The following is a 27,705-nucleotide window of genomic DNA, read 5'->3' as shown; positions in this document are numbered from 1 at the left end:
ACATTCATACACTTAAACACAAGTTATTGTCCTGAAACTAGAAAAATGCTTGTTTTGGGACCCTTTTTGGCCCCTAATTCCTAAACGGTTAGGACCATCACCCCCAAAAACAATCCCAACCTTTCTATTGTGGTATTGAATCTTTTGGTTAAATTTCATAGAGATCCATACACTTAAACTAAAGTTATTGTCCGGAAACCAAATATCTTCGGATGACGACGACGTGATAGCAATATACGAACGCAAATTTTTTGTGGTCGTATAAAAATAATCTTATTTGAAAGGAACAATGGTTCTGTTCTTTTCATGTTGACAGTTACTAGAATGGCAACAGTAATGAGCTAAAGAGATTATACTGTATAGCAAGTTCAAAATGGACCAGACCCTAGTATCAACTTAAGCACTACTACATATACAGGGAATGAGAATCAATTCTTAAAACAGTTTTAAATGTAAATATCAACTTGAAGAACATTAGATACAGATTTTTCTTATTGCATAGAATTTTTTAGGTCATTTATATGAAAAAAAAATTCTTTATTCAAAAGCGATACATACAGCTTATAGAATATACATTATTACCATAAATATTCAATGCATCAGTGAAAAACATGCTCATGTAAGAAGATCATATCGATAGGACATTCAGCATTTGTCTGCTGTGTAGAGGAAGGCTTGACTATATAGGAATACAGGATGGTGGAGTATTAATCAATGCAGTATAAAGGGAATATGACTACATTTCTATGATATAAAGTATACTATGCATAAAAAGGATTGATATGCTCTGAAAGCCTTACATTTCTAACTGTTTCTAAACCTTGTACAAATAAATTTTTTTTATTATTCCATATGAACAACCTCTGCATAAACAAAATCGATGTATCACTATCAAATATCCCAATTTACTATCTATCCCAAATAATGATCTAAAATTCCTTTTAAGACTTCTTCATTACAAGTTAATTGGTATATTGTGTGACATACGATATGGTACACACAAATATGCAATAATTAGCCGTCAAAGAACCCCATCTATCAGCTCTCAATAACAGATAATTATCCATATTTATACTTGTTCTAAGTGAAATGCTATAAGTGAAAGAAAGAAAAAAATGCCTGATTTGATCACTAAAAACATTTTATATGAAGACATACATGATATAAGGGAAGTAATTCTATATTTAAATGTAAATATCACATATTTGAAATGAATGTCGAATAATTAAAAAGTGAATACAAGCATGATGCAAAAATAAGACTATATCAAAATGTACATATATGTATAGGCTTGCTGTTATTTACATTTTATTTTGCAGCTGTATATGTCGAGAGGTACATGTTATTTCATATATACCATTTTCACAACTAAATAGAAAAATTGCCTATTCTCCATTGTTCTCAGGTCTCTTTCTAAACACTTGTAATTTACATTCAAAATAAGATCTAGTAGCTCATGTTATTCATACTACATTTAACAATTTTATACATGTATCAATAAAAGGTCTTGGTATATGTAAATGAGATAGCAATCCAACAACAAACATCTATTTATACTTTCCTGACTTCCATGCAAACAAGCTGTGGAATATAATATTCTAACATCTACATACTTATACCTGCTTTACATCAAGAGCTACAGTCCTGAAATTACCAGAAGCTCAGACTTGACTCTGACAGTATACAATCAAAATTTAAAAAATAAACGTCTACATATTAATACCTACCTAGCATCCAGAACGACAACAAGCTCTAGTTGGACATTCCAAGTTCTGACATCCACTTGCAGAATCAGAATATGGATCTGCTGTTAAATTGTCACAATAGTAAAGGAACTGATGGTCAAGTGAAGTGCACACAGAGACCAGGTCAGTCAGAGCTAGAGAAGTCACTTTATCACAACCAGATAGGTCAAGGAATTGCAATGATGGAAAAGTCTGCTTGTCTATCACTAATGCCCTAAAGTAAGAAATTTATACAATTGTCAATGTTTGAAAAATGAATAAAACATTATGGTTGATAAAAAAATATTCTTTTTCATTCTTGGTTGCCTGCCCCTTATGAAACTTTTTACAGTAGTTTTCCATGAACAATTCTATCAAATTGTCTAATACCTGGTTAAACCATACAGTATCACCATAAATAAACTTGTAAAATGCTGTAAATAATCATTGTAACAACATTTTTATAAAGGTAAGATGTTTTTTCCCCAATATATAATGTATTATGCATTGAAATCATTGAAAAATAAAGATAGGCACATCATTTTGTCTTGGATTTTTCAGTGACATACAGAAAGTCACAAGACAAAAAGTCAAAAGGACAGAAATTCCCAAAATTGATTAAAACTGTATTGTATTCCCTTATGTGGGTAGCTAGTACATATGAAATTGATCTATATTAATGTATGGTGCTTTCATGCTTGTTTGACCTCTATCCTTCTGTGCTTATTTTCCAATCTATTAATGACCATAACTCCTGAACAGCAAAAGTGAAAATCGTCAATATCGTAATTGACATCCATTTTGTCATCAGAAACAACATGTTTAAATTCAGAGAGCATTGGTTGTACAGTTCATAAGTTATTGCACAAAACCGACATAAAGTGTCATTTTCCAATCTATCAAGGAACCATAACTTTCATGACTTTTGAATAGTAAAGTCAAAATACTGAACTTATTGCAAGCATTTATTATTGCAAATTTGTCATGACAAACAAAAATTTGAGATTAACTTTTGCGATTTCAGGAAAAGTTTAAATTAGATATATATGTTTCACAGTTCATAAGTTAAAAGGCATGCTCGCCCATCACTTCACCATATTAATATCCAGATTTTTCCTTGGTTATAAACTGGTAATGTTTCTCTCAACTACTTTATTATTTCATTTCCTATCATAAATTGTCACTTGTTATATTAGTGAAATAAGAAATGAAATCTCTAAAAGCTGTTAGTAGTCATGGCTACAAGTTAATTGCATTACAAAACAAGACCCCCACTATATCAAAGTATCTAAAAACAGGAAGGACATGTCTGATTGATCTAAAAATTGCTTACACATTATAACTCCTCGCTGCTAGGCAGGTGACCAAGTATGAAGTTGTTGTGTTCAGTAGTACTGAAGAAATGAGTGCCGAAATTCTTTTACATTCATTCAACATACTGAAAAATTATCCTCAAAGAACATGTAGGTGTCTAACAGATCTGAACAGTGCTAACACCTTACAACTTATCACTTTCAAGTGGCTGACCAAATATTAAGTCATTTTGTTTGGTAGTGTCTGAGAAAAGTGAATGTGTCTGCTCCATGTGAGGAACCTCATCAGTGGTTGTCTTATGTAATGATCTCTCAATATATTTTGTAATTATGGGAAGTTGGTGGTGATGGCAAATTTTTTAAATAGTCTCTGTTAAATCTATTCACAACTGTGGGAAATTTAGAACATGGCATGTACTGATATGTACTGATAGTATTGCAACTCTATAGAAAACATTACTGATCAATCACAAGTAGTTCCTATCAAACTAACTTAATGTGCCTCTCTCAAGTCAGGAGCCTGTAGGTCAGTGGTTGTTGTTGGTTCATATCTGTCATATTTGTTTTTCGTAAATTGTTTTGTTATGAATTAGGTCGTTAGTTTTCTCAATTGAATTGTTTCATATTTTTCAGGTTGGGGCCTTTTATAGCGGACTATACAGGATGGGTTTTTCTTATTGTTGAAGGCCGTACAGTTGCCTATAATTGCTTACATCCACTTCATTTGGTCTCATTGGCAATCATACCACATCTCCCTATTTTCAAATTAAGCAGAGAACTTAACATTGAAAATTGCCTATTAATTGAAAGTCCCTTGACTGTGACCTAGGGGCAGGGCTGATATGTACTGATAGTAATGCAACTTTATAGAAAACATCATTGATCTATCACAAGTAGTTCAAACTGACTTAAGCAGAAATCTTAACAATTGTTGAAGCATCCTCCACCGCTGCTGTTGCTGCCAGAAAAGCAATACCTATGTCTCGCTTGAAAGTAGCAGGCGAGACAAAAACAGCTACATATGTACATGTTGTTTTTTGTCAACTTCCAGGAAACATGGTGAATAACGAGCTGAAAGCTAGAAAAATATGTCGCATGAAAATAATGCTTTACCTTCTGTGTCATTAACTTGACGCTGTTCACGTTTGGATGGGTCCATTTCATCTATGGGATGAAAAATCTTACGGGACTATGACAAAAAAGGAAAACATACTTATTGTAATGGGCTTTTAATATTGGTTTCGTTCTGCAAAGTTATTTGTGCAAACAAAACTTTCAAGGTCAGATTTGATTGTCTATATTTAGGAACACATACACTACGAATTATTTGTACATCTTTATTTTTAAGTTCACATTGTGTTAATGTTTTAAAATGCTAAAATAATGCATTTAATTTCAGGAAGTTGATGCTACCCAGGTATTTTTCTTTCTATTTCAGGGATAATGTATTTGTTAGGGTCAGCAAGAATAAATCAAAGCGCGAAAGCGCTGTAAAGGCAGTTAATTACAGGTTGTGTGTATTTTTAGTCCAGTTATATCATTATCTTGCATAGTACATTGTACTTATCAGAGGTGGCTTTCAGTATTTAAGATTTAGAGTTCTCTAATGATATTGAACAAGTTTTATGAATGTCATATTCTGAGCACTATATGAAGGCGATTGTTCTCACTTGTTTATGAACTAGTGCATTATGTCCAGTTTGTACCTTTTTTATCTATGTTTATAGTCAAATACTGTTTAAAATAGTTTGGCATTTTCTTTTAAGTAATAAGTAAATGTTATCAACTGTATTTTATTCAACTTTGCAAATGTGGTTTGTTACTGGTAAGTACAATGTATGGATGATAGTTGTTTCATTGGCAATCATAACACATCTCCTTATTTATATAATGATCTATATTCAACGACCTCAGGTACAAAAAAAATGTATGTAACTAAACTATGATGGGAAACCTTTGACTTCTTTCTTTAATATAAACTTTTGATTTGGTACCATAGAACTATGTAGAATAAATGTTCATTGCAACATGTCAACTCTTTCAATGACAATACTTTTTTTAGAAACTATAACTCCAAGCAAAATTATATTTCCAAGTATAAAGTAATTTATGAATGAAACAAGAGTGCACACGCTGAAATGTCTCGCCTTCTTTACTAATCATTGATATTATGTTGATAGTCCTAAATATAAAGCTTTATTACAACTGTCACATAAACTTAACATTAACCAAGTAAACTAAACATTGACCAATGAACCAAGAAAATGAGGTCAAGGTCAAGGTCAGATGAACCATGCTAGACAGGCATGTACAGCTAACAATTCTTCCATACAACAAATATAGTTGACCTATTGCTTATAGTTTAAGAAAAACAGACCAAAACACAAAAACTTAAAACTGAGCAATGAACCTTGAAAAAATGAGGTCAAGGTAAAAAAAAACCTGCGTGACTGACATATAGATCATAAAATATTTCCATACACCAAAGTTGAACTATTGCATATAGTATTAGAAAAAAAGACAAAACTCAAAAACTTAACTTTGACCACTGAACCATGAAAATGAGGTCAAGGTCAGATGACACCTGCCAGCTAGACATGTACACCTTACAATCATTCCATACACCAAATATAGTAGACCTATTGCATACAGTATAAGAAAAAGAGACCAAAACACAAAAACTTAACTATAACCACTGAACCATGAAAATGAGGTCAAGATCAGATGACACCTGCCAGATGGACATGTACACCTTACAGTCCTTCCATACACCGAATATACTAGACCTATTGCTTATAGTATCTGAGATATGGACTTGACCACCAAAACTTAACCTTGTTCACTGATCCATGAAATGAGGTCGAGGTCAAGTGAAAACTGTCTGACGGGCATGAGGACCTTGCAAGGTATGCACATACCAAATATAGTTATCCTATTACTTATAATAAGAGAGAATTCAACATTACAAAAAATCTTAACTTTTTTTCAAGTAGTCACTGAACCATGAAAATGAGGTCAAGGACATTGGACATGTGACTGACGGAAACTTCGTAACATGAGGCATCCATATACAAAATATGAAGCATCCAGACCTTCCACCTTCTAAAATATAAAGCTTTTAAGAAGTTAGCTAACGCCGCAGCCGGATCACTATCCCTATTTCGAGCTTTCTGCGACAAAAGTCGCAGGCTCGACAAAAAGGAGTTCTTAATTAAGTAATAAACTGATTCGCTGAGCGCAGCTGGATACACCCACAGAGGTCCAACCCTGAACAGTTGGGGCAAAAATGGACACAATATTCAACTTGATACAGGTCTGAATTTGGATTGTAATTAAATATTTGACATATTATAGTTTCTGAATAAATGTAGTCAAAGAACTTGAAATCAGTTAAATGAATTGAATTTACATTCAATTAAAGATTTCTTGCTGTTGTGCAATACACTGTGCTGTTGCGCAATACTTAATAAATCTGTTGCCAGACTATAAACAAATAAAGTTCAATTTCTTCTTAATGTCATATTTGAAATTTATGAAAATCAATAGGGAGATTACATCAATAGCTATAAATAATTCACCAAAGTTTCATGCGAACTGCTTAAAGCATTTTTGAGTTGTTGTCCAAAAACTGGAAAATCCCCCCCTTTTTAATGAATAAAACCCCATAACTCAGAAATGTAAAATCTAAAATTTATAAAATTCTAAAGGGAGCTTACGGATTGATAATTTAGTCTTAGATGCAAGATTTTTTTATCAGTTGTTTGTGGCTTTGAACTAGCTGTCAGTAAATGCGAGTACTCTCAGATCTGTACTTAGTGTCTTTTTGTTGTTTGGATGTACAACTACCCGGCCACGTCCACTTGTATTTGTATTTATCCATCTGATGAGTTAAGCCTCTTTCAACTGATTTTTATAGTTCGCTCTTATATTGTACTGTTACACCACTGTCCGAGGTAAGGGGGTGGGTTGGGATCCCGCGAACATGTTTAACCCCGCCACATTCTGTATGTACATGTATGTGCCTGTCCCAAGTCAGGAGCCTGTAATTCAGTGGTTGTCGTTTGTTTATGTGTTGCATATTTGTTATTCGTTCATTTTTTGTACATAAATTAGGCCGTTAGTTTTCTTGTTTGAATTGTTTTACATTGTCATTTCGGGGCCTTTTATAGCTCACTGTGCGGTATGTGCTTTGCTCATTGTTGAAGGCCGTACTGTGACCTATAGCTGTTAATTTCTGTGTCATTTGGTCTCTTGTGGAGAGTTGTCTCATTGGCAATCATACCACATCTTCTTTTTTATATTTACATCAACAGATATAAACAATTCACCAAAGTCAAGGTGAGACAACAAAACTTAGTTGTAAGATCTCTGAAATTTTTTACACGGTACAAGTTTTTCTAATTGTTGGAGATTGTATGGTGACAGTAACACCTATAACTGCTTAACCCATTTCTTATGCACTTTGGTTCGATAAACTCACTGAATATCATACCACATCTCCTTATTTTTATATGCATTACAATTTACATGTGCATGTAATTGTAAATAATATTTATATATATATATCAGAACAAACTTCATTGCGTCACTTTTATTTATGCATCCTTTGGCACAATACAAGTTCTAAAATTACACAACATAAAACAACTAAATGTTATTTCAGATGAAAGTTTTGTTTCAGTTCCATTCATAGGATTTATTAGAATTTTGTATGTTTTGACAAGTCCAATAATTAGCTCTATGTGCACGTGTTAATTGGAGACTTTTCTATCCCGTATAAGAGTTTTGGAACTAATTCTGTTTCTTTTTTTGAAAAAAGTGAGCAAACAAATCTTGCACATTTAAACCTTTGTCTGCCATCACACTGTCACCTGGATCACATAATTGAACTATTCTACATCTTTCAACTATTTCACAGTCACTGGTACAACCAACATATGCATTAGAGACATAGTTGACTAAACCACCAGGTGTCCAACATACAAGTATTTTCAGTGTTTCTGTTTTTATATGATGAAAAGGTTGCCTGAGCTCTAGGAGCTTTAGGTTTTATCACGGGATATTCTGTGCTGTCAATAATAATCCAAGTTGTAGGAAACTTTAATTCTAAGTTGGATGGCGAAAAATACCTGACTAAACCACTAAATGGCCAAGTGTTAGCCTCACGCCACTGTTTAGACATAAAAACAATCCATGTTTACACAATATTCTTAACACTAGTTTCAATCTAGAATCTAGACAGTTCAAGGTTGGTTGTATAATGCATCAATTTCATCAAAGTCATAAAAAAACTGATTTTCAAATGACACCCTATCAATTTGAAAATATATGTATCTCAAACAATGTGCTGTTGGACCAAGTGTGGTCAAAACAAATAAAAATTTAGTATACAACTCTAAACCGGTATAAAATGCATGGCTGTGTCACATGTCTTCATTTCAAAATTCTCTGCTGAAAATAAGGCATTGATGGTGTTTGCGTAATTCCATCTGTGAAGCTCAACATTAGCTCGGCAGTTGGTGGTGGACAGTCATAAATCCTGTCTGCAGTATGAATTACCTCTTCAGGAAAACCAACTTTACAATCAAAACTTTCCTCTAGATTTCTACTACAATATTCATCAAGTTTAGTTCTTTTGTTTTCACAGGAAACTGCCCTGATTTTTCTTTTTGCGGACGATTCAGTCTCTTGCTTGGTCCAGGAAAATAGGCTGGGATTGGCAGTAGACTTAAGTCTCTGTATGGTGGGTTTGTGCCCTGAAAAAGGTTATAAAACATTAGTTTTTTGATAATTAAATGAACTTCCATTAGCAATGCATACTTTGTACAGAAGCAAGTTAACTCGTACCATTGTAAACTCGTACCAACGTAAACTCGTACCACTGGGAAGTCGTACCAATCAGAACTCTTACCACTGCAAACTCGTACCATTAAAAATATATTCAAAAATACGAAAGTTTTATGATTTTTTTTTTGGTAAACTAAATAAAAAAAGTTGAATTACTTGAATTTTATACTAGATTTTAATGAAAACTTAGACAAAAATACGAATGTTTTATGATTTTTTTTTTTTAAAGCTTTATACAAAAAATTAAAATATCTTTGAAATTTATACCAGATTTTAATGAAAACTTAGACAAAAATACAAATGTAATTTCTTAATTACCATGCTAATAAATATATTAAATTCCTTTGATTGTGTGATTATTGGTTGATTATTAACTAATCAACTTGTTTTTTTTTATCTTTTACTAATCAACTTGTATAATCATATAAGCATGGTCATATTCTGCTGAAATGTGCTGAATATTGTATAAAAATAAATTTCATACTTTCTAACTGTTGGTCATAAACAATTTTAAACCTTTAAAACACAATCAATAAATTCTTTCATTAAATAAAATTCCTTTTAGAAACAATAGAAAAATACCCAAATCTATTCAATGTTACTGATTTGGAATGATTAAAAACTAAATCAAATAGTTGTCAGTAAAAGTTTAAAAAAGAGTCTATTCAAGGGAGACAACAAAGCTAATCTGCCACGGTTTTCTCTATCCAATTAGACAAGGAAAATTAGCTACAAATTGGTTATTGTAATTTCAAATTATATACATTTTACAGACTTAAGAGGTATTGAGTAAAATTAAAGTATATATTCATCATTAAACACCGTTTGAATGCATTTAAATAAGTTGGTACGAGTTTACAATGGTATGAATTTACCGTGGTACGAGTTAGCAGTGGTACGAGTTTGCATTGGAACGAGTTTTTGTTTAGTGGTACGAGTTGACATTGGTACGAGTTACAATGGTACGAGATAACTATAATTCCTTTGTACTCGTAACCTGGCAAAATATTAACTAGATTTATTCATTACAATCTGGATAAAACTATGTTAGCCTGATTCAATGTACATCAAAATGTATGTTATGTAAATCCAAAGGACAAACAATGAGAGACGTATGCAACAAACATACATTGTTTGTACCTAAATAACTATAATATAGATGAGAGCATGTCATTGTTTTGTTCCTGTTAACATTGTCATTGATATTTTTCAAGAAAGTCTATGAGGCATAGCTTATGCATTCCTGTCATTACTACATAAGCATAATTACTGCTAAAATAATTCTCAGTATGATATACCTCTTGTAAGAAATCATTATAATTGTAGCAAGCACCAAAAAATCTCAAACAGATCACATTGAATCGTAATCCAAAAAATTATGACGTCTTGAATTAACCACCCCCTTTTATTCTAAAACGATAATTGCGGTTGTAAACTGACTTTGGTTTATTTGCATGGCGATTACATATATAACTATATATTTCACAAAGAAAATAGAGTTTTACCATGAATAGTTTCCTGCACGTAGTCTTTTTCAGTAAAACGTGCCTTGCAAACAACAGCTGATTGAGATGGACTCCACGATATCATCGTGTTCTCGTCCAATCTGCGTATGGGCAATGGCGTTGATCCAACTTTTCCTTCTTTTTAAGTCATTTGGAAATGCATGTCCTCCTCTTAAATGACATCCAGGTACACAACAACAAGTACTTGGCATCGTTAATTAAAAATATAACTGAAATAGTTGCACTGTGCAGAAACCGGAAGTTGAGGAACAGGATCCGCTACCACGGCGCCACCTATTCAGGAACGATAATTTGCTACTTTATATAACTGCGAAATAACAATAACGTTAGACGGGTTCACGTGCATAAACAGAAATGCGCTTTAAATTGTATAATATAATTCATGTTCAGTCGACCTTTAATTATTATATCAACGACTGAAATGATTTATAAACATCTAGATTGCAGATAGCACTCGAAATTAACCCGAGCTCTTTCCCACGGAATTCAAATAATTCTAGTTTGTCAATCGGTTGACTGCTTATAATGCAAAATACTTATAAATCAAAAGTTTTTAAAACTAACAAAACACAATGATCGTTTCTCTATTTCCCAATGTAAATGAAATGAGACAAAAAACATTTTATACCACAATAAGAAGAGGAGAGAATCAACATTTTCCGGATCTACTTGGAGCTAAATGACCCCCCACGTAGATAAGTTGGATATCGCGGAAAGAAATATTAACACGGCAACTAGAAAGGCATTAAAGCACTGCCTTTAAAAAGCAAGAAATGTCAATTCTAATTTTTTTTTTTTGAATATCAGAAAAATAAGGATGGCAGATCCATAAACCAACAAATTAAATAAATGGAGAATGTGTCCCCATGGACACAGATGATGCCCCCGCTTGCATACAACATTATAAAGGGACATAAATCAAGAACGATAAAAGTGACGCTACCCAAATTTGTACTTGATCTGAGTCTTAAGGTAATAAGTATTGTGTATAGGTTTTAAAATGTTTGGTTGGGGCAAACTTAAGTTACAGAACGGAAACTAAAAATTTTGCAATTTTTCTATTTATAAAGGGGCATAACTCGATAATGATTAAAGTGACACTACCAAAATTCAACTTGATCTGTGTTTTGTGGAAAAAAGCATTGTGTATAAGTTTCATAACATTTGGTTGAGGCAAATTAAGTTAGAGAACGGAAACTAAAAATTTTGCATTTTTTTCCATGTATAAAGGGACATAACTCTAGAACAGTTAAAGTGACGCCACCAAAATTCAAACTTGATCTGTGTTTTGTGGTAATTAGCATTGTGTATAAGTTTCATAACATTTGGTTGAGGCAAACTCAAGTTAGAGAACGGAAACCAATTTTGGGACGTACAGATGTACGTACAGACGGACAAGGGTAAAACTTAATGCCCCCTCCGCTACAGCGGGGGCATAAAAGCCCTCACCTTAATTCCAATGACCCATTTTAATTTCCTGATTATAACAATTTAAACTCAACAGATAACTACAGTTTACCAATTAATGAACCTTTGTGAGCACGCTCACATACCCCATGCCCCCGCATTGTCACTGGGCAAACAAAATCTCATCAGATTCCTAACTTTAAAGACTTAGAACTCCTAATAAAGTCAACTGATAACATTTTTTTGTGGATATGCACATCTATATACTATGTCCTCATTAACTACAAAGTCTCATGAAATTCTGTTGTGCGGTTTCAGGAGTTGCGATGACGAACTGTTGCAGCTGTATAGGCCAAAATTCTAAGTTCAAAGGGGCTTATATTAACTCCTAAAAAAATAAACTGTTGACACAGAGATATGTCTCGCATATGTGCATAAAATTCAGAAAAAGACAATCTGATGGACAGCAACATAGCTTATTAATTCAGTCACTGGACCATGATCTAGTGGGCAGGGCCTGAAAACGGTTGACAAACTGAGATGTCCCTATGTTTCGCTTTCCGCGACGAAGCAGGCGAGACAAAAATTGAATCATAATTTCCGTCGATATGCACATCTACATAGTATATCCTTATTAACTACAAAGTATCATGAAATTCTCAAGTGTGGTTTCAGAGGAGTTGTGATGACAAACTGTTGCAGTAGTATATTTAGGCCAAAATTAAGTTCAAAGGGGCATAACTCCTAGAAAAAAAATTGAATCATGATTTCCTGTCAATTTGCACATCTACATAGTATGTCCTTACTATCTACAAAGTTTCATTAAATTCTGTTGTGTGGTTTCAGAGGAGCAGTCTTTGAATTTAGCCACAAATCCGACACCAATGGCTTGTAAATTTAATTGTAATTATTCTGTTGTTACTAATCCGACTGGTTTGTGGAAAATTTCCTGAGGGACTAGTTTATATTGTCAAATCACCGGTCCAAAGTGTATTTGTATTTTGTCACTGTTCGCTTCCCTAAAATCTAGTCGTTTTCAACAGACAGGCCTTCACCTGGTATCCTGGTGAACTCCCCATTTACTCTTTATAATGAGGCCGCTTAAACTTATAGCTTACGGTATTGAAGATAAATACATTTTGTATCGGCTTCTTTGATTGGTCGATATCTAAATTAGGACAATCATGGCATGATGGCGTCATTTTTGAAGTATGTGAAAGGTGCTCAACTGGGAAAGCCAAATAAAAGACTGGCATCAATTGAAAACAGACATATGTCAAAACGCAAATACGATTAAGAGGTCAGGGAACGTAAATTTCTCGATGTTTGAACCAAGGACAGATTGTGGTTGTATAATTGAATTTACAAGAGAATGAATTAATAAAATTTATGAAGAAAATGTATATTCATGATATTGTGTTCAATATTACTAATCCTAGTGAATTTATATATTTGGTATCTTCAAAACATGACTCTCAAAGCTCTCACAATGCAGGATTTTTCAAAAAATTTCGGGGGGCGGGGGCATGCCCCTAGGCCCTCCTAGCAAGTTCGTGCCCATTGAACCTGATATAGGATAGACACAAGGACATACATGTATATAGACTGAGGACTGGAAAACATATTTCCTCCATCTATCATAGGCAGGGCATATAAAAGTGAGCTTCAATAACTACACACAAATTATTACTTTTCGTTTCTGTAAGACTTTAACTTTGCCTCTTGATTTTTTGTTATCTACTGGAATTTTGTAAGCTAGCAAAACTTTGCTTGGCAGTGTAAAACATTAATTTCCTTTCCAACTTTCAAAAGCCCACTTCATAGGTCCATTCAAATCTAGAGATCACATACACTCTTTGATGATATACAAACTCAGTGTTGAAGGCCTCAATGTGGATTAGAGATTTGTCATATGTGTGTAGGGGTATCATGAACTATTACACCATATTCCTTCTGTTCAGCCCCACACTTCTTAAACAAAATTTGAATTACTGCTAGTCCAGATAAATTGCATACCAGTCAACTAAACCTACCTTATCCCTTTATCTGTAATATGAGAACAGCCAGATAAATTGAGATACTGAAGTCCACATGCTAAATTATCACAGATGATTTCAGATTCATGTCCATGTTTTTTAGCACAGATTTTAGTCCATTCATCTGTTTCAGTCAGATATTTAAAGTTCATGCTTTTGGAATTCTGATCAAAAAGTTTAACTGATGGAGATTCCAAACAACAATTCTTGGGACAACATAAACTAGTCCTTTGTCCAAACAAAGAAATATTCCCAGTGTTAAACGTCAATCTAGGAGATTCCTCAGTTATATAGCCAACCTTTAATGTTGGAGTTGCTGCCATTGTTATGTCAACAGATCTGCCTTTCTGGTTTGCCAAAATTTCTGAAGTTCTTGGAGAATGATCTTCTATGTCATTCATGAAAGAAATATTACAGTCTTCACTGACTATTTGTTCTCTAATATTCTGTCTACAAGTCAAATGACAATCTGAATCTTTTGAAGTCAGAGATTTATCTCCCTTTTCATTCAATTCAATTTCATTCTTTTCTTCGTGATTGGTATCATCGATGTCTTCATGTCTGATTTCAGGTTTTGAACGTAATGCTTGTGACAATCTTTCTAAAGTCACATCAGTAATATTCTTACAGCCAGCTAAATCTACTCTTTTTAGATTACTTCCACACCCATTTCTACCAAGGCTGAAAAACAAAAGTTTCAATTTATTTATTTGATTAAAACAATAGTTCAATTTTAGACTGCAATCTGCAACAACTTATCGATTAGATAATAAACTGTTAACACAAAGAAATGTCTTGCCTTTTTGTTATTTGATAGTAAAATGCAAATGTTGAAATTAAAATAGCAATACTTGTATGTATGCAAAATATTCAGCCAATATACCATGACTGAGGGGACAGGGCCAAATAATCTCCATGGAAATGAGATGTGCCTATGCTAATACAACTGCATACCAAATACCATTGATCTACCATTAGTGGTTCCTCATAAACTGACCTAATAAAAAATTAATACATTGTTGATGCTGCTGCCGCCGCTGCCGGAAACAGCATACCTTTGTCTCGCTTTTTGACTCCGTAAAGGCTAGACAAAAATCATCAATAAATCTTTTCTGTACAGTTCCTGTAGATATTAATTGATAAATAAATCAATTTTAGTTTGAAAAATAAGTAACGAACTATTTAATTGAAGTGAAATTTCAATCAGTATCTAATTTTACATCGAAAATAATAACATGTAGAAAAAAATATTTTATTCACTAAAATGCAACAAAAAAAATAGGAGTACCTTAAATAGGTACCTTTTCTTGATAGCAGACTGATATTACATAGTGATGTATGCACTATTTCTATCAATGAAAGAAGGTCAAAAACAGTATAAACAACTCATATGTGACAGGACAATTACATGTAAATGAGATACCAATATACAGTGCTTTGTTGTCAATCAAATTGCTAAGTTTTTATTTTCTAGCTTAATAGCTAACAAGGAAACAGTCTGCAAGAAGACTTTTAAGCCCTCCTAACAACATTATTCTGGTTCTGAGCCAAACAGTCTTTATTTACTGCTAAAGGCACATGCTTCATTGTGTAGCTGCAAATGCCAATTTTAAGTCTTTGGTTTGATCCAATAGGTAACTGAACTCCTAAACTCCCACAATAGAGGCATATATGCTACCACAAGACAACCAAGTGGGTATGTCATTTTTAAAGAATCAAGTTAATAGGTAAGACCTAAATCAGTATTGAGATGTTTTTGCTCCACTGGTTTAATCTTCTGAAGAATCTTACTTCTTATAGCTTAATTGTACAAATGATTACTTAAACTAGTGTTGATATTTCACTCTATTAATTCCTCCAGAAAAAAAAAGATGTACAAAGAGCTTATAAGATTTTTCATATTTGTCAATTCCATACAACTTAATATATTTCATCACAATATTGCTAGCATTTTATTTTCTACTAACCTTTTAAAGCCAAGATCTGATACCCTTGTATGAGTCAAATCTAGGTTTTCAACAAGTGGACATAATGACAGCATCTTATACAACTAAAAAAAGAAACCAATGCTAAAATCACAAGATGGACTCCAAATAAAATGTAGAATATGAGAGAAAAGAGTTCAATTTAGTTATTTTTTATCAAAAGATGCATATTTTTTTTCTTTTTAAGTAGCTACACTTTATGTGATACACTGATCATTCAACCATCAAGTTAACTGCTTGTCTCAGAAGTCTTGACAACATTTCCAGATTATTTCAATCTACAGTATAAATATATAAATTTTATACATGTAACTGTAAATTATCTTTTAATTATCTCCCTTATACTATACATTTATATGAATGACTGAGAACCATAATACTTACTGTTGTGACTGTGACTTTGTCTACGTGTCTGTGATTATGCAATACAGTGTTAACGTTGTTTCCCTAGTGATGTGAGAGGAGAGAGATGTTTTGAATGGGACTGTTGACGAATGAACAGAATAGCTGGAATGGTGTGCACTGTCGGAGTGAATGCAGTGTGTTTTGTATTTTATGTGAACTTTGTAACGTCTGTATGATACATGCAGTGTGAATAAATCGTGTTATTTTCTACAAAGATGATGTTTATTTATAGATATGAAGGCTGGGAATCTTACGTTTACAACACTTACCAAACCATTAACAAGACCTTGACTGAAAGCAAGATTTATTGTCTTTACACCATACCCTACTTTAGGTAATAGATACTTCATCATACATGTCAACATACTCGTTTCCCTTTTTATCTTAAATAGAAAGAACACAAAAGTTTATGCAACAATATTTGTCTGAAATAAATCATGGTGTTATATTGAATAGAGTTTTATCACCATTTAATTATAAATTAAAATGTAAATATACAAATGAAATTGTTTTGTATGAAATACATGTATATTTTTCACTTTTTATAAAGTTTTCAAGAAATACCTTGTTCCACATTTTCTCATTTTCGTATTTCATACTGCATTATTAAAAAGAAGTTAAAACTATTAATCCCCTTTTAAAGTTACCCCCTAAATTATCATTATTTGTTTAATGTATTGCATTTAATAATTATTTTAGCTATTTAGATCCATGTGTTTGCACTTGTTTTATAGTAGCTTGGCTTGTTGTGACTACTGTAATACCAGTGACCAGATTCCAATGAGTTCACATAAATTTTTTTTGATTCTTTGGGGTTACAAATGCCACTCACTTGATCAATGCAAGACCGAGTAATTTTCCACAAATAGTCTCTAAGGTAGATATTAGTACGCTGATATTGCACACTTCAAATGATGCACTGTCAATTGAACAGTTTACGAATTTATATCAAATGTCAAGTTTAAAATCGTTTTTGTGTCAATCATTGTTTATATGAAGCCCAACTGATTAAAATGCTTGCCTTTTGTTACCAAGTTTTAAGGGACTGAAATCGGGATAAGACAAATAATGTTCAGCTGTCTCAAATATTTTTTGGAAGCCCTGGTGTTGAGTCAGAAAATTATGCATCCATTTAGAAATGAACACACCTACACAAGAACCCCATTACAAACAAGCTTGTTTTAGTAACTGTCTCTGTTCAGTAGTGTATGTTTGATTTGAGATTACTAATATTCTTTTATTAGAAAGTAGGGTCGCTATAAGACCTTTTTTGAATTTGAAAATTCTTTATTGTGACTATAACATTAACTATACATGCATGAGAATTTCCCTACATTTAAGTAAAAATGTACATTGCTAACATAATGTACATAGTACCCTTTTAATCTGTTTAGTATCATCATCTTCTTCAGATTCATCAATGTCTGCATCTTCATCATAAAATATGGCTACATCATCATTGTTCTCTAACAAGTTTTGTTCTTCTACTTCTATATCTACCATGGGAGTAAAACTCCAAACTCCTAAAAAATCATAGTATCTCATTAAAACCTACTGGGAACATTTACTACATTTATTCAATATTTCCCTGTAAAACAGCATCTACAATATAAAACTTTTATATACTATATTTCAGATGATGATGATAATAGATCATCACTTAGATACAAAAGTAATAGAAATATGTTAGTCTAAACTTGGATATAATATATATATAATATATGAGAGAAACTAGATGTGTTGGAACGACATGAATGGTCCAGCTCGCCAAAAAAGCATGAAGCCATTTTTAGGAGTGGAAATTTGAGAATGAAAGAGTGTATCAGGGCTTCCAAAACGGTCGTACTGTCTGGATTTGACCGTTAAATTAAATTTTTGACTCGATGTGCCTGAAACGAACATATAACGTGGGTTTGCCATAATAACATAATTCAGGAAAAAATTGAAGTTTATGCAAATTTTTTTACCTGACCTTTTGCCTAAAACAGCCACACATTTCCAGTTATAAAAGTGACATGATGAATAAGTACATGTACTATCAAAACATACCCTACTTTAATACCCTATAATTACAATCAAGGTAAATTAGCTGTCCGACAGCTAAAATTTACCTGTTCAGGCGACAGGTAAACTATTCAAAATGAACCGGACGTTGATCGGTCTTTTTAGTTATTTTCTTAAATCTCAGCAGTTTGCATCTAATTAATTTAGTCAAATGATTAAGATTATCAGAAATATTTATAGAAATATGATTTGATGAAAAATTTAAAAAGAAAGTAATAAAGGTTTTAAGCGAAAAATCGCCAGAACCATGTGGTTTGAACTAGTACATGTGTGAGCATGTGTGAGATTTAATTATGCCTCTGAATTCTTCATAAATGCTAAAATTATCACTGATACCTTTTTCGATATATTTCGAGTATTTTCTTGAAGAAATAACATGGAAAGAGCTTCTTAAACTTAGTCGTTCCTTGTAAATGTAAATGGATTTTATGTATCCATCTCTGGTTCGTATTCTTCCATAGTCAAGTCAACATGCAGTATAAGGAAAATGTATTTTTTGAAACGAAAGTAAAAGTTTTTGACAGCGTAAGTTTGCACAAATAAAGAGTCAAAGGCAGATATTAGTATGCTGATATTGAACACTTCGAATGATGCACTGTGAATTTAGCAGTAAACGTCAGAATATTGAATTTATATCAAAAGGTCAAGTTTAATATCGTTTTTATGTCAATCATTGTTTATTTGATGCCCAACTGATTACCATGACTGCCTTTTGATACTAAGTCTTTAGGGATTAAAATCAGGATAAGACATAAATTGTCCGACTGACTCAAATATTTTTAGAAGCCCTGATGTGAATAAGTTTTATTTTCATGAAATTTTCAAAGTCCAAAGCCCGTAATTTCGGCAAAAATCATCAGAGCAGAACCAAACGTAAACTTGATCTGTAACTCATCATAGTAGACTCATATACTAAAATTAAGCTTAATATGTGAAGACGTTTCGAAAAAAAAAGTCTGTATAACTTATTTTCACTAAATTTTCAAAGTCCAAAGTCTGTAATTTTGGCAGTGAAATTTATGTCTACTGAACCAGTTTTTGATACATGATCAGATGTAACATAATACCAAGATACATTATAATAGGTCATGTAGTATTGAAGAACTGGACTTTTCATGTAAACTTAAGGAATAAGCACAAAGATGCAAAAGGTACTAAAATAGTTTCTTTACCACTCTTCTTAAAGCTTCATTTAAGTAACTTAAAGCTGAAATATAACTCCAGCGTATAACCCTTTATACCTTTGGACCATTGAATAGGTAAAAAGTTTCTCCATAAACTTGTGTCTAATGCCAGTCTATTCCAGCGATGTGAAACTTGAGCACACCTGCCCAAGTCCTGTGGATTAAGGTAAGAAAATATTTGTATTGCCACCTCATCGGGTACTTTATCTATTACACAACTTTTCACACCAGGCAAAACGTTCTCCTTAGTTGGTTCAAGCTTTTCTGTGCATTCTTCATCTGATGAATCACCTGAAAGTAGTTTGGGAGATGTCATAAGAAAACCTCATTTATTAGCATACCATATAAAATACTGGGCATCATGCTAAATTGGTTTTCCTCAGCTTTTTAAGAAGTATATATAAATATCATGGTTGGTATAGGAGAGTATTGAGCAAGATTATACATTTAACTGCCTAAGTAACTATAAATGGTATAATCCTATTCACTCTAGCAAAGAACTGAGGGGGCAGGACAAAAGCTCCCTTCATGTATGTAGAATAATATAAATTTTATGTTGTAAATATTTCTTGTTATAAATTTTATATAAAAGGCATATGACTAGAAAATTTGAGACATGCAGTGCACTGGTTGCCCTGCTAAGCATACCCCATTTGTAACTCAAAGTATCAGAAAAAAGGAAGTAGGTGCCTGATAAATCCGAAAAATGTGTAAATGTTACAAGCGACTGCCCAGATATCAAGTCCTTTAGTTCAATAATACCGAGAATAAAATGCTCCACTAGGGCGCAGCTTGATACCACCGCAGAGGTCGAACCCAGAACAGTTGGGGCAAGTATGGACACAACATTCAAGCTTGATACAACACTGAATTTGGATTGTAATTAAATATTTGACACAGCATAGGTTTCTGACACAGAATGAATGTGGTCTAAGAACTTAAAAAAATTTTAATTTACCTATTCAAACCATATCATTATTATTTGCTTTTATATATAAATCAGAAATAACCAATTTAAAATGGAAAATTTTAAAGAAAAAAAAAGGAAAAAAAAATCCCCTCCCCCAATTTTTTTAACCCCCTTATGATTCATCACCCCAAAACTCAATAACAACCTTCCCTTTGTGGTATGGTACCTTGTAGTACAATTTCAGAGAGATCCATACACTTGAACACAAGTTATTGTCTGGAAACTAGAAAAATGCTTGTTTTTTTGGCCCCTTTTAGGCTCCAAATTCCAAAACATTTAGGGCAATTACCCCCAAACTCAAACCCAGCTTTCCCTTTGTGATATGGAACCTTGTAGTACAATTTCATTAAGATCCATATACTTGAACACAAGTTATTGTCCTGAAACTGGAAAATGCTTGTTTTTTGCCCCTTTTTGGCCCCTAATTCCTAAAATTTTGAAGCAATTACCCCAAAATCAATCCCAGCCTTCCCTAAGTGGTATGGTACCTTGCAGTACAATTTCAGAGAGATCCATACACTGGAACACAAGTTATTGTCTGGAAACTAGAAAAATGCTTATTTTTGGCCCCTTTTTGGCCCCAAATTCCTAAACATTTAGGGCAATTCCCCAAAACTCAAACCTAGCTGTCCCTTTGTGATATGGAACCTTGCAGTACAATTTCATAAAGATCCATACACTTACACACAAGTAATTGTCCTGAAACTAGAAAAATGCTTGTTTTTTTGCCCTTTTATGGCCCCTAATTCCTAAAATTTTTAGGGAATTACCCCTAAAATCAATTCCAGTCTTCCCTTTGTGGTATGGTACCTTGCAGTACAATTTCAGAGAGATCCATACACTTGAACACAAGTTATTGTCTGGAAACTAGAAAAATGCTTATTTTTGGCCCCTTTTTGGCCTCTTATTCCTAAACGTTTTGGGCAATTACCCCCAAACTCAATTCCAGCTTTCCCTTTGTGATATGGAACCTTGTAGTACAATTTCATAAAGATCCATACACTTGAACACAAGTTATTGTCATGAAACTAGAAAAATGCTTGTTTTTTGCCCCTTTTTGGCCCCTAATTCCTAAAATTTAGAGGCATTTACCCCCAAAATCAATCCCAGCATTCCCTTTGTGATATGGAACCTTGTGGTACAATATCAGAGAAATCCATACACTAACACACAAGTTATTGTCTGGAAACTAGAAAACTGCTTGTTTTTTGCCCCTTTTTGGCCCCTAATTCCTAAAATTTGTAGGCAATTACCCCCAAAATCAATCCCAGCATTCCCTTTGTGATATGGAACCTTGTGGTACAATATCAGAGAGATCCATACACTAACACACAAATTATGTCTGGAAGTTACAAAAATGCTTATTTTTGGCCCTTTTTGGCCCCTAATTCCTTAACTGTTGGTACCATAACCCCTAAAATCAATCTCCACCTTCCTTTTGTGGTATTGAACCTTGTGGTAAAATTTCATAGAGATCCATTCACTTAAACTAAAGTTAAGAGTGCGAAAACCAATGTGTCTTCGGACGACGACGACGTCATACCAATATACGACCTCAAAATTTTTTTGCGGGCGTATAAAAATGGGATGAAAAATATTTGATGGATGAACATCCAGACAAACAAACAAGGTGAATGCATTATAGCCCCAACTCCTAGAGTATAATTATATCAATATACACAAGAACTACATGTAATAATAATGTTAAAGAACATAAAATCAATGTCAACAAAGTGGATAATTATGTAAACCAGACATAATTCTTTATGTGTCTTTCCGAAGTCAGGAGTCTGTAATGCAGTGGCTGTCTTTTGTTGTTGCATATCATATTTGTTTTTGTTTCTTGTTTTTTATTTAAAGACCATAAGTTTTCTCGTTTAAATTGTTTTACATATTTCATTTCGTGGCCATTTCTAGCATGATATGCAGTAAGTGCTTTGTTCATTGTTGTAAGGCGTACAGTGACCTACAGTTGCTAACTTTTAGATCATTTGGTCTTTGGTGGAAATTTGTCTCATAAGCAAGCAGTGATCACAAATATGTTTAATCCGGCCACATTCTTTATGTGCCTGTCTCAAGTCAGGAGCCTGTAGTTCAGTGATTGTTGTTGGTTCATGTCTGTCATATTTGTTTTTCGTAAATTGTTTTGTTATAAATTAAGCTATTAATCTTCTCAATGAATCATTTTATATTTTTCATGTCAGGGCCTTTATAGCAGACTATACAGTAGGCTGTGTGGTTGCCTATAATTGCTAACATCAACTCCGTTTGAACTTTTAGTGGATAGTCTCATTACATCAACTTTATTTGAACTTTGGTGGATAGTTGTCTCATTGGCAATCATACCTCATCTCCTTAATTTTATATTCATGGCATTTATAGCACATCTTCTTTTTTTTATATAAAGATAAAAACTGTTTTCTAAAGTTCATTGAAGAAGAAAAGTTTTCAGGGAATGTGAAACAATTTCTTATATAGAAAACATAACCGTGTTCATTGAATTTACTTACTCAATACAGAATCTGTTTTCTCTGGAAATTTATCTTTTGCACAATTGTTATTCTGACAGAAGTGTTTTTCCAAAACTTTGAATTTAATTCTGCGTAGTTCATCAGTAGTAAAATACTTGATTAACATTGGCTGAAACACCTACAATATAAAAGTACACAATATCATCAGTATTGTCACAAAGTGTTCTTTAAACAAGGACTAAACTTAACGATTGCACAGTTGCCCAAGGTGACCAGATTGTTGGCTGGGTGAATATATCTCATCTTCCGGATCGCCCAGCTGGCAACTGTAAAATATTTTGCAGTGAATCCCATTTCTACCCTTTCCCCCATGATTTAAACAAAAACTGTTACCAAACAGAAACCTGATTGTTTAATCAAAGCGGGGTTTGAAAAGAGTATTTCCAGAAACCAGTTAGTTCATTTAAATAACCAAAACCTGGTTAGACAACTAAGTTTTGGTTGCGAAGTCACAATTTGACATATACCCTTCTCTAAACATGTGTTCTTATCTATCTTCTTAAAGCGTCTACGATTATTTTATTTTTGTTAAGTGTTTTTGTCTAAACTGTTGAATCTACATTGCTTCAGAGATTCATTCCAGATGACCAGGGAGTAATTACAAGCCCGTATTTGACGATATCTTGTCTATGCATCACTATTTATGAAATCTTCTACGATTTATAGAAACAGCCATATTGTCAAAATGTCACCAGGAGGTTCAAATTGAAGGCAGCAATTTTGGTGGGAAATGTACTAACATCAGTATTGTCAAATCTTATGATATATACATGTATTTCTGGTGGCAATAATTATATATGTGCCAATGTTAATACAACTGCATACCAAATACCATTGACTAATCATAAGTCATTCCCTTTCAACAAACCTAAACACAAACATTAATTTGTAAACCATGTAAAAGTTTCAAAGTCAATGAACCATGATGAGGGAGTTGGGCTTTATAATCTCCATGGAAATAAGACTTGCAAATGCCAATAAATTTGCATACCAAATTACATTGACATAACATTAGCAGTTCATCTTAAACTGATCTAATCACAAACTAATACATATAAACTAAGCAAATGTTTCAAAGTCAATAGACCATGACTGAGTGAGTGGGGCCAAATATTCTCCATGGAAATGAGATGTGCTGATGCTTATACAATTGAATACCAATTAACATTGGCCTACCACTTATGGTTCCCCTTGAACTGACCTAATCACAAACTAATACATGTAAACTAAGCAAAATTTTCAAAGTCAATAGACCATATAAAAAAGAAGATGTGGTATGATTGCCAATGAGACAACTCTCCACAAGAGACCAAATGACACAGAAATTAACAACTATAGGTCACCGTACGGCCTTCAACAATGAGCAAAGTCCATACCGCACAGTCAGCTATAAAAGGCCCCGAAATGACAATGTAAATCATTTTCAAACGAGAAAACTAATTTATGAATTAAAAATTATATATTATATAAAAATTAATTACAAAAAATGAACGAAAAACAAATATGTAACACATAAACAAACGACATCCACTGAATTACAGGCTCCTGACTTGGGACAGGCACATACATACAGAATGTGGCGGGGTTAAACATGTTAGCGGGATCCCAACCCTCTCCATAACCCGGGACAGTGGTGTAACAGTACAACATAAGAACGAACTATAATAAAATGCTCAGCTGAGCCAGCTTGATACAACCGCAGAGGTCGAACCCTGAACAGTTGGGGCAAGTATGGACACAACATTCAAGCTTGATACAGATCTGAATTTGGATTGTTATTAAATATTTGACACAGCATAGGTTTCTGACACAGAATGAATGTGGTCTAAGAACTTAAAAAATTTTAATTTACCTATTATGGTCCAATATCCAAAATCTGAATACATGGTTAGATTCAGCATATCAAAGAATCCAAACAATTCAATTTTTGATGAAATCAAACAAAGTTTAATTTTGGACCCTTTTGACCTCAATGTGGACCAATTTGATAACGGGGCCCAAAAATTAAAATACATGGTTAGATTCAGCATATCAAAGCACCCTATATATTCAACTTTTGTTGAAATCAAACAAAGTTTAATTTTGGACCCCAACTTGGACCAACTTGAAATCTGGGCCCATAATAAATAAAATGCTTCGCTGGGCGCAGCTTGATACGACCGCAGAGGTCGAACCCTGAACAGTTGGGGCAAGTATGGACACAACATTCAAGCTTGATACAGCTCTGAATTTGGATTGTGATTAAATATTTGACACAGCATAGGTTTCTGACACAGAAAGAATGTGGTCTAAGAACTTCAATTTTTTTTAATTTACCTATTATGGTCCAATGTCCAAAATCAAAATACATGGTTAGATTCAGCATATCAAAGAACCCCATATATTCAATTTTTGTTGAAATCAAACAAAGTTTAATTTTGGACCCCAACTTGGACAAACTTGAAAACTGGTCCCATAATCAAAAATCTAAACACATGTTTAGATTCAGCATATCAAAGTACCCGAAGAATTCAATTTTTGTTAAAATCAAACTAAGTTTAATTTTGGACCCTTTGGACCTTAATGTAGACAAATTTAAAAAACGGGACCCTAAATTAAAAATCTAAAAACACAGTTAGATTTGGCATATCAAAGAACCCCAATAATTCAATTTTTGATGAAATCAAACAAAGTTTAATTTTGGACCCTTTTGACCTCAATATGAACCAATTTGATAGCGGGCCCACAAATAAAAAATCTAAATACATGGTAAGATTCAGCATATCAAAGAACCCCATATATTCAATTTTTGTAGAAATCAAACAAAGTTTAATTTTGGACCCCAATTTGGACCATCTTGAAAACTGGGCCAAAAATCTAAAATCTAAATACATGTTTAGATTCAGCATATCAAAGAACCCCATATATTCAATTTTTGTTGAAATCAAACAAAGTTTAATTTTGGACCCCAACTTGGACAAACTTGAAAACTGGTCCCATAATCAAAAATCTAAACACATGTTTAGATTCAGCATATCAAAGAACCCCAAAAAATCAATTTTTGTTAAAATCAAACTAAGTTTAATTTTGGACCCTTTGGACCTTAATGTAGACCAATTTAAAAAACAGGACCCAAAATTAAAAATCTAAATACACGGTTAGATTTGGCATATCAAAGAACCCCAATAATTCAATTTTTGATGAAATCAAACAAAGTTTAATTTTGGACCCTTTTGACCTCAATATGAACCAATTTGATAGCGGGCCCACAAATAAAAAATCTAAATACATGGTAAGATTCAGCATATCAAAGAACCCCATATATTCAATTTTTGTTGAAATAAAACAAAGTTTAATTTTGGACCCCGATTTGGACCAACTTGAAAACTGGGCCAAAAATCTAAAATCTAAATACATGTTTAGATTCAGCATATCAAAGAACCCCATATATTCAATTTTTGTTGAAATCAAACAAAGTTTAATTTTGGACCCCAACTTGGACCAACTTGAAAACTGGGCCCATAATCAAAAATCTAAACACATGTTTAGATTCAGCATATCAAAGAACCCCAAGAATTCAAGAATAAAACCCCATTGAAATTGATCAAGAAATAAGCAATTTATACGAAGTATCTTCTTTTGCACAATACTGTGCAATTGAATATTTCTTGCTATTGTGCAATACTGTACAATTGACAATTTCTTGCTATTGCGCAATATTGTGCTACTGGATATTTCTTGCTATTGCGCAATACTGTTAAATTGAAGATTTCTTGCTATTGCGCAATACTGTGCAATTGAAGATTTCTTGCTATTGTGCAATACTGTGCAATTGAAAATTTCTTGCTATTGCACAATACTTATTATATAATAATTTACACATCCTGTTTGGTGTGTATCTCCTACCATATCATTATTATTTGCTTTTAAATATAAATCAGAAATAACCAACTTAAAATGGAAAATTTTAAAAGAAAAAAAAAAGGAAAAAAAGAAAAAAAAAAAAATCCCCCCCCCCCAATTTTTTGAACCCCCTTATGATTCATCACCCCCAAACTCAATCCCAGCCTTCCCTTTGTGGTATGGTACCTTGCAGTACAATTTCAGAGAGATCCATACACTTGAACACAAGTTATTGTCTGGAAACTAGAAAAATGCTTATTTTTGGCCCCTTTTTGGCCCCCAATTCCTAAACGTTTCGGGCAATTACCCCCAAACTCAATTCCAGCTTTCCCTTTGTGATATGGAACCTTGTAGTACAATTTCAGAAATATCCAAACACTTACACACAAGTTATTGTCATGAAACTAGAAAAATGCTTGTTTTTTGCCCCTTTTTTGGCCCCTAATTCCTAAAATTTTGAGACAATTACCCCCAAAATCAATTACAGCCTTCCCTTTGTGATATGGAACCTTGTGGTACAATGTCAGAGAGATCCATACACTTACACACAAGTTATTGTCTGAAAGTTACAAAAATGCTTATTTTTGGCCCCTTTTTGGCCCCTAATTCCTTAACTGTTGGTACCATAACCCCCAAAATCAATCCCAACCTTCCTTTTGTGGTATTGAACCTTATGGTGAAATTTCATGGAGATCCATTCACTTAAACTAAAGTTAGAGTGCGAAAACCAATGTGTCTTCGGACGACGCCGGACGACGACGACGACGACGACGACGACGACGCCAACGTCATACCAATATACGACCAAAAAATTTTTAATTTTTGCGGTCG

The 27,705-nt window shown here is 33.2% G+C and overlaps 2 protein-coding genes and 1 long non-coding RNA gene across 3 annotated transcripts in view; 1 reads left to right on the top strand and 2 right to left on the bottom strand.

Annotated features, from left to right (window-relative positions):
* LOC127710169 (uncharacterized) overlaps nt 1-27,705 on the top strand; it is a 78,198-nt gene that overhangs the window by 968 nt on the left and 49,525 nt on the right. The gene's annotated exons all lie outside the window — the stretch shown is intronic.
* LOC127709735 (F-box/LRR-repeat protein 5-like) overlaps nt 1-27,705 on the bottom strand; it is a 70,368-nt gene that overhangs the window by 23,455 nt on the left and 19,208 nt on the right. Inside the window, exons 3-9 of the mRNA XM_052215411.1 lie at nt 22,972-23,110; nt 19,549-19,782; nt 17,621-17,766; nt 16,513-16,626; nt 15,821-15,903; nt 13,851-14,534; nt 1,728-1,959 (exon numbers count right to left, since the gene is read on the bottom strand). Of these exons, the coding sequence (XP_052071371.1) occupies nt 1,728-1,959; nt 13,851-14,534; nt 15,821-15,903; nt 16,513-16,626; nt 17,621-17,766; nt 19,549-19,782; nt 22,972-23,110 (1,632 nt within the window). The remainder of the gene's footprint in view (nt 1-1,727; nt 1,960-13,850; nt 14,535-15,820; nt 15,904-16,512; nt 16,627-17,620; nt 17,767-19,548; nt 19,783-22,971; nt 23,111-27,705) is intronic.
* Nucleotides 7,614-11,178, bottom strand: LOC127710077 (uncharacterized). The gene is made up of 2 exons (XM_052215820.1): nt 10,390-11,178; nt 7,614-8,793 (listed from the first exon to the last, which is right to left on the bottom strand). The coding sequence occupies exons 1-2, from the start codon at nt 10,472-10,474 to the stop codon at nt 8,471-8,473; spliced, it is 408 nt and encodes a 135-aa protein (XP_052071780.1). The 5' UTR covers nt 10,475-11,178; the 3' UTR covers nt 7,614-8,470.

The sequence above is a fragment of the Mytilus californianus genome, unplaced genomic scaffold (genome assembly GCF_021869535.1).
Source record: "Mytilus californianus isolate M0D057914Y unplaced genomic scaffold, xbMytCali1.0.p SCAF_1, whole genome shotgun sequence".
Taxonomy (NCBI): domain Eukaryota; kingdom Metazoa; phylum Mollusca; class Bivalvia; order Mytilida; family Mytilidae; genus Mytilus; species Mytilus californianus.
The sequence above is the reverse complement of the archived record's forward strand: the minus strand, read 5'-3'. Positions and strand labels throughout refer to the sequence as shown.